General features: G+C 40.4%; 1 protein-coding gene across 21 annotated transcripts in view; it reads right to left on the bottom strand.

The window, feature by feature from the left end:
• The window catches only part of KCNMA1 (potassium calcium-activated channel subfamily M alpha 1), a 731255-nt gene that overhangs the window by 460394 nt on the left and 258830 nt on the right, over nt 1-12031 (bottom strand). For all 21 annotated transcript variants that reach the window (XM_073686045.1, XM_073686039.1, XM_073686043.1 and 18 more), the window contains exon 3: nt 2560-2621. In XM_073686045.1, coding sequence (XP_073542146.1) covers nt 2560-2621 — 62 coding nt within the window. The remainder of the gene's footprint in view (nt 1-2559; nt 2622-12031) is intronic.

Here is a 12031-nt window from a genome sequence, read left to right as displayed (position 1 = left end):
TGCAGGGTCACACTGAGCACATGTGACAGACGTGACAGAGTCTGGAGACGCCGTGGAGAGCGAGCTGCTGCCTGCAACATCCTTCAGCATGACCGATTTGGCAGTGGGTCAGTAATGGTGTGGGGTGGCATTTCTTTGGAGGGCCACACAGCCCTCCATGTGCTCGTCAGAGGTAGCCTGACTGGCATTAGGTACTGAGATGAGATCCTCAGACCCCTTTTGAGACCATATGCTGGTGTGGTTGGACCTGGGTTCCTCCTAATGCAGGACAATGCCAGACCTCATGTGGCTGGAGTGTGTCAGCAGTTCCTGCAAGATGAAGGCATTGAAGCTATGGACTGGTCCGCCCGTTCCCCAGACCTGAATCCGATTGAGCACATCTGGGACATCATGTCTTGCTCCATCCACCAAGGTCACGTTGCACCACAGACTGTTCAGGAGTTGGCGGCTGCTTTAGTCCAGGTCTGGGAGGAGATCCCACAGGAGACCATCCGCAACCTCATCAGGAGCATGCCCAGGCATTGTAGGGAGGTCATACAGGCATGTGGAGGCCACACACAATACTGAGCCTCATTTTGACTTGTTTTAAGGACATTACATCAAAGCTGGATCCGCCTGTAGTGTGTTTTTCCACTTTAATTTTGGGGGTGACTCCAAATCCAGGCCTCCATTGGTTAATAAATGTTATTTCCATTGATGATTTTTGTGTGATTTTGTTGTCAGCACATTCAACTTTGTACAGAACAAAGTATTCAATGAGAATATTTCATTCATTCAGTTCTAGGATGTGTTATTTGAGTGTTCCCTTTATTTTTTTGAGCAGTGTATATTGTATGATTGGTGAAGAAAGGTTGAACTTGACCTAGGTCTTTTTTCAACCTATGTAACTATAATATCATATTGTTTAGTTCCCATTTTGTATCATCTTGTATATTTTGTATAAACACTGCCTATCTTTCTGGATTAAATATAAAAGCCATACGCAACTTGTAACGGGTGTCCAATCGGTCTGTACAAGCGATTGGTGGTGGCAGTGAGTAATTTCTTTTCTTATTTCAGATCTGGCAGTGACCATAAGGGGAGTGTATACATATATTCCATGTGTAGGAACCGGAGGTGTACATACCATACGGTCACTATTAGTTTCGATTAGAGGCAATGGACTTGCTTTCCCCAGACAAAAAGGGAACAGTGGGGGGATCTGCGCGACTTCCACAGCTGTGTATCCTTGACACTATTTTTTAGAAGCCACAATACCTGCCACTGACCATAACAGACCCAACACATAGCCCCCAAAGGAAGTTGAATGAAGCCTTCAGAAGACTAATTAACATGGTACTTTCCTATAGAAACTGGCAGTATCAACTTAACTAATGAGTTAGGAGGATACTCATACCAGTTAATTCCACCAACTGAACAGTAATATAAAATAATGGTGTAACAGCATTTATGGCTGAAAGAAAAACATTTACATGATGTAAAATCTTGTTAGGATGGAAATTGTTTAAATGACAAATGATTTCTCCATTGTTGAATAACAGGATTTATGGTCTACTGCAATATTAGGAGAACACTATAAAGCAGGTTAAACAATTTTTAGATCTGAAATTTGGTATAATATTTGTCTTTTACAAGAACTAGTTATTGCTATGTCATTTTCGGAAGAATGATAGCTATAATGTGAATGTGAATACAATACTAAATTAGCTCACATTGCTGATTGGAACTTAGGTATTTTGTATGATATGCCTTCACAGATTTGTTATTTCTTGATTTAAGGCTGTGAGTACACGTTGTAGATTTGGTGCATTTTTCCATGGAGATTTGCTAGCGAAACCTGATGCCAGCAAAGTGCATGAGAAACCTGAACTATCATGCACATGTTAAGTTTTTCTGACTTGCAGATTTGGTGCAGAAAATAATCTGCAGCATGTCAATTCTCTGTGCGTTTTTCACCCGTTGAATACACTGAAAAAACGCAGGCAAAAACGCACGTTTTTGAGGCTGCCAAGAGATGCAGAAATGGTGCAGAGATTTCTGCACACAAAATACTCAACGTGTGCACATAACCTTAAACTGAAGCAGTTAACTTAAAGAAAGGCCAATAGCAAACTAGAATTCCAAGCAACCTGAACAGATAATTATGGCCAGAGAAACCATAAGGCTCCAAGTTGGTTTACAGCAGCGAGACACAGTGTGACATGGTGGGGACAGAAAATAATATTGATAAGCAGGTAATTATAATGCTAAGAGCACTTTCATCTGTTCTTTTCTTGAAGCAGAGAAATGTCACATTAACATTTTCAGGAAGAGTATTATGGGGATGCATGAGTGACGTGTTGGAGGAGGTAACCATTATAACTGCCATTTAATATAATGGATATTTGGATGGAGTCAAAATAATTAAAATATTTTAATGAGACTGTTAGAGTCCATCTGAAATGTAAATCCAGGCCAGTCCATGTGCAGTATCACATGGTGGTGAATTATAAGTCCTCTTGCTATTCCTCTATCTAACAGGACAAACAATTACAGTATTCTTCAAACATAGTCACTTACTTGGATGAGTCAATGAAATATATCACCAGGGCCCCAATGCTCAGAGCAAAGACAGTAACTACCTGTGCCAAAAAAGAACAGCAGTGTTAGTATTCATTAGATTTAAATAATAAGAATAATGTCTAAGGGTGCTTTCACATCGTGTTCAGGCACCCATTTGGGGCGGCCGTAAACTATAATGGTACCGGAGAACGTGCGCTATGCTGTTCATCATTTTTGAACGTGTACGCCTACTGGAGGTGGACACTCAGACTTAGTAGACTGTGTATGAGTGTCCGACTCCAGTAGGAGCATGTTTGCTCTCCTGGCACAATTATAGTCTATGGCTGCATCGGCATATACGTCTGAATAGTGGTTAACGGGGGGGTTCGGACATAAGCCCCGACGGGGGCCACCAAACGGGAGCCTGAACACAATGTGAAAGCACCCTAAGTCAAACATGCATTTCAATGTTTACAACAAAGAAGTCATATAAATATATATGTCAATTTTATCATGAGCCGAAGGTTGATACCACATGTAAGACAAGATTCACCATGAGCACAGATTAAGTTTCTGTACTTAGCATCCTTCTTGACATCATAGGGACATTGAATGCCATAAAATAATTGTATCTTATCTGTCATTTTCGGAACAATTGTACCACAATAAAATCTAGATACCTATGCTTTAAAGAGAAGATGTTACATGGCCAAGAACAAGTTGACTAGTCCAAGAGGCATGTTCCCCTTCGCTCAGCTATACTGATAGGTCTGTCCCTGTGGACGCATAAAGAGAGACCTGTAAGTCTAGCAAAATGGGCAGATAGAGCTGGAAAGGACATACCTCTTGGACTAGTCACCTAGTAATGGCAGACACTATAACAGCTTTCAAAAACAGGGCTGGATGATTTCCTTGATACACATAACATTGTGGGTTATAGTTAAATTTGACAAAATGTACAATTGGAGGAGAAAGGTTGAACCTGATGGACCTAGGTCTTTATTCAACCTACGTTACTATGTTACTATGTTATTATGTCCCTGGCCGCACTTTCAACTATATTTTTTTCTCTGAAATTCTGCAGTATCAGTTTATAATGCAGGAGTCGGTCTCTGATTTATTCTGCCTGTGCCTCGGACAGCATGAATGATGTGGCAAGTTCTTTTTATTCCCTTAAGGGTTCGCTCACACTAGTGTATAAAAAATCTGTTTCATTCTCATCCAGAAAAGTGGTACACTTTTTTTCTCACTCTTCATACGTGTGCAATCTGTTTTTTCACTCGGCAGCTATTAATCTTTTACAGGACCATTTACAGTATTTTATGCTACAGAATTGTAATGTATCTGTAAAAATCTGATGGCCCTCTGATGGTCCATATGGCATCCGATTTTTTTCTCACATCCATCAGATTTCAGAGTGAAATCGCAGCATGTTGCAATTTTTTTCTCATGGCGAATACAGCTGAGAAAAAATACATAGATCTGCTCTTCATCATTGAATAACATTGGCCCAAATGCAATACCTTTTTTTCTCGCATTGCACTCGTCCAATTTTTTACGCAGGTGTGAGCGAGCCCTTAATATAAGACCCATTGCCTTTCTAATAACCAAAATGACAGGAAATATTGTCAAAAGAAACTAAACAGAGAGACTCAAAAAGAAAGGACATTGCATGGCATAAAAAAAATTCCAGTGCCATTTCACACATTTCAGAAGAGAGAGCAGTCTCACATGAAGTCAGACGTGGCATGGGCTTCCCTATAATACCTTTCAGCTATCCCATGGTCTAGCACAGCCCTTTAAGAGAAACTATCAAAGATTTGGATAGGGAAAGCAGCAGCAAATTTAGGGTCTTAAAATCTTTAAAAAAAACACATTTAAATTTTTGCGCACCAGTTTTACTATTCCAGTTTAGCAAACCGTACACGCCACAACAATACAATGGGCTGTGGCCGCACTTGGGACCCTTGCTTCTAACTCATGGCATATTTTGTTATGTCGTCTTTTTTTGGTATGTATATATGGTGATATGTCTTCTAAGTCCACTTGGACACGTGACAATCCTGTAAAGATATCTGTGTTACCTCATTTTTACATTTAACCTGTGCTGTTTATATGTCAGTCTGAAGATAATACCAATTTATTAGACCCACTATTTATATACATTTCCCTGTGATTTTCCTGCTTCCCCCTTTTTTTATGTAATTTTATTCTTCTGGCAGTCTTTTTTTTTATATTTATGCAGTAATAAAGAATATTGTTATTGACTATTAGGTCGTTCATTCAATTTTTTCTATTGTTTTTCATATATTTTATGGGCGGTCACCCACATATGAATTTATAATAATAACTTTAGTTATTTGTAGTTGTTGTATACCTGTTCAAATTGTCAAATTGGAGACACACACAGGCCACACCGAAATTACGGGCAGGCAAGTGTTGCATAGTCTTTTTTAGCCATCACATGTATTTAATCTAGCATTTCTAATTGATTCCATATTTTTCCAGCCTTGGATAAGTGTGGTAAAAAATGTACTCAAGCCCAAAATGTATGAGAGAAAAGAAAAAAAACTGTGACCCTCTTGCACCAGCAGCACCAAGCCATCATGATATATTAGTAGTGTCAAACCCAGGTCACACTTGCCATGCTTTGCCTCTGGCAAGTATCTTAGTGGGGAGAAAGTGGAGGGTGTAATGGAACATATGTCAGTCAGGGAAACTCGCTCGTGCAGGAGAACATGGCTGCTAGTTCGACTTGACTTTGAGTGTCAGTCACAGCAGGATGATGTTACATCTGACAATGAGACCATGATGATGGTTCTGTGGTGGACAAGACCAAGGAACTAAATAGGGGTGTCGAAGAGGTTATTTCACCAGAGGAGGAGAGTGTTGGCCTGGGCATTACACAGCAGAAGCGACTAGCGGCTAAAAGATCCTCTTGGCCAAAATGTGATTGTTCTGTGGACGGCTGTAGAGCAGGTGATGCCACTTCTGCTGTTGGTGGAGGAGGCTCAATAGCGCCTGTAAGCTCTGGCGAATCGGACGTGCAGGCATCTCATATAAGGGATCTCTTTTTCATGTTGCCAGCAGATGATTCTTTAGCTCTCTGGAGAAAATAAGATGAAGGAGAAAGACTAGCAGAACTGTCCTTTTAAATATAGTGTGCTCGAGGAAGGGACTCGTGGTCCAAACTAATCGAAGTAGAAACCTGAGCACCGCATTCGTTGTCATAACACCTAGTGGAGTCAGCCTCATTTAGAGAAATGATGAGGTGTGCTCAGCCCCACTGGACTATAACCAGCCGCCATTGTTTGTCGCAGGAAGGGGTACTCTCTCTGTGCTCTCACATGCAGGAGAACGTGGCTGCTTTTCCCGACTTGACTTTGATCTCATAAGTGTATTGCATCATAGGCACCGGGAGCAGCAACTATGGACAGGGACAATACATGAGTTTCACAGCTCAGTGGGTGAATGTTTTGAGTGTTAGCGGTGCACTCCATGACTGGGAGCTTTGTCTGTTTCCACCACCAGGCAGCAGTTATTTGTCTCCTACACCTTCTCCACATCCTGCTCAACAGATACCACTCTACCAACAGGGCAGATCACTGATTCCACACAACGCCCTCATTGTTTTCGTTCATGTAAGGCAAAAGGCTGGCAAGTGCTTTTACAGCTTGAAAGCATCAATGACAAAAGTCATATAGCGGACTAGTTGCTACTGTGCATCAAACCGCCAAATTCATAGTTCCCAATGAACTGCAGTTGGGAATTTCGATTATAGTAACATAGTTTTTAAGGTTGAAGGAAGACTAAGTCCATCTAGTTCAACCCATAGCCTAACATATTGATCCAGAGGAAGGCAAAAAAAAACATGTGGCAGACACGAAGCTCCACATTGGGGAAAAAATTCCTTCCTGACTCTACATACGGCAATCAGACTAGTTCCCTGGATCAATGCCCTATCAAGGAATCTAGAATATATAACCTGTAATATTATACTTTTCAAGAAAGGTATCCATGCCCTTCTTAAATTTTAGTAGTGAATCACTCATGACAACATTATTCGGCAGAGTTCCATAGTCTCACTGCTTTTACAGTAAAGAATCCGCGTCTGTGATTATCATTAAACCTTCTTTCCCCCAGACGTAGAAGATGCCCCCTTGTCCCCGTCTCAGGCCTCAGAGTAAAAAGATCAGTAGAAAGGTCTTCGTACTGTCCCCTCATATATTTGTACATAGTAATAAGATCACCCCTAAGCCTTTGTTTTTCCAAACTAAATAACCCCTAGTGTAATAACCTGTCTTGGTATTGCAGACCCCCCAGTCCTCTAATAACCTTGGTCGCTCTTCTCTGCACCCGCTCTAGTTCAGCTATGTCTTTCTTATACACCGGAGACCAGAACTGTACACAGTATTCTAAGTGTGGTCGCACTAGTGACTTGTATAGAGGAAAAATTATGTTCTCCTCATGAGCATCTATGCCTCTTTTAATGCTTCCCATTATTTTATTTGCCTTTGCAGCAGCTGCCTGACACTGGCCACCAAACATGAGTTTATCGTCCACCAATACACCCAGGTCTTTTTCAGTGACAGTTTTGCCAAGTGTTTTACAATTAAGCATATAATTATACATTTCCTCTGCCCAAGTGCATTACCTTACATTTATCCCCATTAAAGCTCATTTGCCATTTATCAGCCCAAACTTCTAGTTTACATAGATCCTCCTGTAATACAAAATCATCCTCCACTGTATTGATTATCCTGCAGAGTTTAGTGTCATCTGCAAATATTGAAATACTACTCTGTATGTCCCCTAAAAGGTCATTAAGAAATATGTTAAAAAGAAGCGGGCCCAATACTGACCCCTGTGGTACCTCACTGCTAACTGTGACCCAGTCTGAGTGTGTTCCATTAATAACCACCCTTTGTTTCCTATCACTGAGCCAGTTCTTAACCCACTTACATATATTTTCCCCTATCCCCATTGTTCTCATTTTATGTATCAACCTTTTGTATGGATCCGTGCCAAATCTTTTGAAAAGTCCATATACACAACATTCACTGCATTCCCTTGGTCCAGTCCGGAAATTACATCTTCATAAAAGCTGATCAGATTAGTTTGACAGGAACGGTCCCTCGTAAACCCATGTTGATATTGGGTCATGAGGTTATTCTTCTTCAGATACTCTAGTATAGCATCTCTTAGGAAACCCTCCAGGATTTTACCCACAGTAGAGGTTAAGCTTACTGGCCTATAATTTCCAAGTTCAGTTTTTGTCCCCTTTTTGATTATTGGCACCACATTTGCTATACGCCAGTCCTGTGGTACAGACCCTGTTATTATGGAATCTTTAAAGATTAAAAATAATGGTCTATCTATGACTTTACTTAATTCCTGCAGTACTCCTGGGTGTATACCATCCGGGCCCAGGATTTGTCAACTTTAGTGATTTTCCTGCTGGGTTAAGCAAGTGACATTTAATGGAGAATTTTTGTTATCACCGATCATGTTTTCTGTGATGCGATTTTCTTGTGTAAATACGGTTGAAAAAAAATCATTTAGCATATTGGCTTTTTCCTCATCCTCATTCACCATTTCACCCAGACTATTTTTAAGGAGGCCAACACTATCATTTTTTAGTTTCTACTATTTATGTACTTAAGTAATATTTTGGGATTATTTTTACTGTCTCTGGCAATGAGTCTCTCTGTCTCAATCTTTGCTGTCTTGATTTGGTTTTTACAGAATTTATTTAATTTTCTATATTTATTTAATGCCTCGTCACTACCTACTAGCTTTAGTTCTCTAAATGCTTTCTTTTTGTCACTTATTGCGCCCCTTACAGCTCTATTTAGCCATAGTGGTTTCCTCATATTTCTAGCAAGTTTATTCCCATAGGGTATATATTGTGCACAGGTCCTATTCAGGATGCTAATAAATGTCTCCCATTTGCTTTGTGTAGTTTTATGTCTCAGGATATCGTCCCAGTTTATTGCACTAAGATCATCTCTCAACCGTTGGAAATTTGCCTTCCTGAAGTTTAGTGTCCTTGTAACCCCTCTACTACACATCTTATTAAAGGATACATGAAAACATATTATTTTGTGATCACTATTACCCAAGTGACCCCCAACTCGTATATTTGATATGCGGTTTGGCCTGTTGGTTAATATTAGATCTAGCAGTGTCCCCCTTCTTGTTGGGTCCTGAACCAGTTGTGAAAGGTGATTGTCAAAAACCTATTACCTTTGCTGGAACTACAGGTTTCTGTTCCCCAATGTATTTCAGGGCAGTTGAAGTCTCCCGTAAAAATGACTTCTCCTTGAGTCGCTGCTTCATCTATTTGCTTTATGAGGATATTCTTCGCTGCTTTCATTATTTTTGGAGACTTATAACAAACCCCTATCAGTAATTTATTATTTTTTCCCCCTCCCCTTATCTCCACCCACAGGGACTCTACATTTTCATTAGATTGACATATATTCTCACACAAGATGGGTTTTAAGGATGATTTTACATATAAACACACACCCCCACCCCCTCGCTTGTTCGTATGGTCATTTCTGAACAGACTATAGCCCTGTAAATTAACTGCCCAGTCATGGCTCTCATCCAGCCATGTCTCATATATCCCCACCATGTCATAATTATTTTCCAACAAAATTAATTCTAATTCCTCCATTTTGTGTGTGAGGCTTCTGGCATTAGTGTACATTTTATGTATATCTCTGTACCTTTATTCCATCTTACTATATTGACTGTTCTAACCCCACCCCCACATGTGCACTATCTTCCCCACCTATAAAATGAATACCCCCCCAATCCCTAGTTTAAACACTCCTCCAACCTTCTAGCCATTTTCTCCCCCAGCACAGCTGCACCCTCCCCATTGAGGTGCAGCCCGTCCCTAGCCTAGAACCTGTAGCCAACTGAGAAGTCGGCCCAGTTCTCCATGAACCCAAACCCCTCCTTCCTACACCAATTCCTGAGCCATTATTTATCTCCCTAATCTCCCGTTGCCTCTCTGGTGTGGCACGTGGTACAGGCAGTATTTCAGAGAATACTACCTTGGAGGTCCTTGCTTTGAGCTTGCAGCCTAATTCCCTGAAGTCATCTTTAAGGACCTTCCACCTACCTCTAACTTTGTCATTTGTGCCAGGCTTAGCAACATGTGAGATTCGCAGCAAAAGCAAAATTCATCAAAGCTAGCAAATTTGAATTTCACAAAATTCCATCAGGTCTAATTTTGAACCAAAATTAGATGGGTTTTAATTAGCATCTTCCAGTTCTCCTTTAGTGACTTGAATGGCTTCACAGGTAAAGCTTTTTTTTTTACCATAAATGCAAAAAAATTTAAGTGAAATCTCAGTAGTGATTATTCATTTTATATGCAGCTCCTAGACAATATTAAAAAAAAATTGAAACATTTTTCCAACTAGATTGTTACATTTGTAGCATGTAACATAGCCACAGAACTCCAGAGAAAAGAAATCTCTGTTTAACCCCTTGAATGCTGTGATATATACTGATCACATAATATAACAATAGAGACAGCAGATCTCCCTCTTATGCAGTCAATGTCCTTACAATGTCTGTTCAAATTGCCTGATGTATTGACATCAGTGTAAAGTCTGTGTGCTGTCCTGAATTAACATTGTAATGGATAGTAAAAGCTTTGTAATTTATTTATTTTTTGGTAAGTGAAAAATACTGATGAAACGCTAATGGTAAAAAGTGACACTGAAAAAACACTGATGAAACGCGGAGCTAAAACACTGATTGACAACGGTCCGTGTTTTTACGTACAAGAGAAATCACAGATGTCTGAATGAGGTCTTAAGTGGCATTTACACTACAAGATAATAGTGAATGAGCTTAGCTTTGTTAAAACCACTTGTTTCACAATTATCTTGCCAAGTAAACAGGCTGCTGCTCACCTGATGAACAAGCAAAACATTTGTTCATTGGGTGAAATGATCTTTTCTGCAGGCTGCAGCATAAAAGATCATTGTTCTCAGCAGTGCATCGTTCTGTATAAACTGGACTCTACTGCTGAGAATCATGGCAGCCAATGTGCACTGAGTGATCTAGTGTAGATCTAGTATAGATCGCTCAGGGCGCATCCTTTACTTTGGTCTGCCTGTGCGCACAGGCATTTAAATGGCAGCCGATCAGTAAAAATGTACCACTCAGCGGTCGTATTGTGCCAGCAGAGAAGAGCGACCAAGGTTATTAGAGGACTGGGGGGTCTGAAATACCAAGACAGGTTATTACACTTGGAGTTATTTACTGTGGAAAAAAGAAGGCTTAGGGGTGATCTTATTACTATGTACAAGTATATGAGGGGACAGTACAAAGACCTTTCTACTGATCTTTTTACTCTGAGGCCAGAGACGGGAACAAGGGGGCATCTTCTACGTCTGGAGGAAAAAGGTTTAATCATAATCACAGACGCAGATTCTTTACTGTAAGAGCAGTGAGACTATGGAACTCTCTGCCGCATGATGTTGTAATGAGTGATTCACTACTAAAATTTAAGAAGGGCATGGATGCCTTTCTTGAAAAGTATAATATTACAGGTTATATATACTAGATTCCTTGATAGGGCGTTGATCCAGGGAACTAGTCTGATTGTCGTATGGAGTCGGGAAGGAATTTTTTCCCCCAATGTGGAGCTTAGAGTTGGCCACATGGGGTTTTTTGCCTTCCTCTGGATCAACATGTTAGGTTATGGGTTGAACTAGATGGACTTAGTCTTCCTTCAACCTTTAAAACTATGTTACTATGTTACTATGTTACCAGTTGGTCCATGTAAACAGACCCATGGAGGAATCATATGTACTGAAATAGTATGAAGCACATGCAACGTTAAAGGCAGCACCGGATTTAGGCAAAGTGGTGCCCTAGGTAAAAATTTAATGTGTGGCCCTAAATGCTCACATTGTGCACCATCACACTCAAACATTTTGGTTGTATTTACATATGCTGCGTTCAGGCCATTAAACCAGATTGATCGATAATATTGAAGTCGTTCGACGCTTGTTTCCCGTCCTCTGTACACCGGCTGAGGAAGAAGATGAGCACAGAACAATCACTAACAGATAAATCTGTCCCCATACATATCATGTTATCAGCAGCACATCTGCAGTTTTCACCGGGCGATGTGCTGCTGAGAACAATGATTTTGTTCTGCCATAAACAATCCAATCACTCGATGAATGAGCAGCATTTTGCTCATTTGTTGGACGACTGCCAACATGTTTACACCTATGAGCTCTCGTCTGCACTGCCGGGATTTATAAATGTTGATCACATACACTGTGTATCACATACTGCCACTGTGTGTCTATACCCGACCATCTACATATACTATTAACATACAGTATATACAAGTTAGAATACTGCAATAAAATATATGAACATACACACTTATACACACACACACATGTACACGGCCCACACACGTACACGGCCCACACACGTACATGGC

This window comes from Phyllobates terribilis, unplaced genomic scaffold (assembly GCF_046119375.1).
Source record: "Phyllobates terribilis strain yellow unplaced genomic scaffold, ASM4611937v1 Scaffold_5__5_contigs__length_657084704, whole genome shotgun sequence".
Taxonomy (NCBI): domain Eukaryota; kingdom Metazoa; phylum Chordata; class Amphibia; order Anura; family Dendrobatidae; genus Phyllobates; species Phyllobates terribilis.
This window is presented reverse-complemented; position numbering and strand designations above follow the sequence as displayed.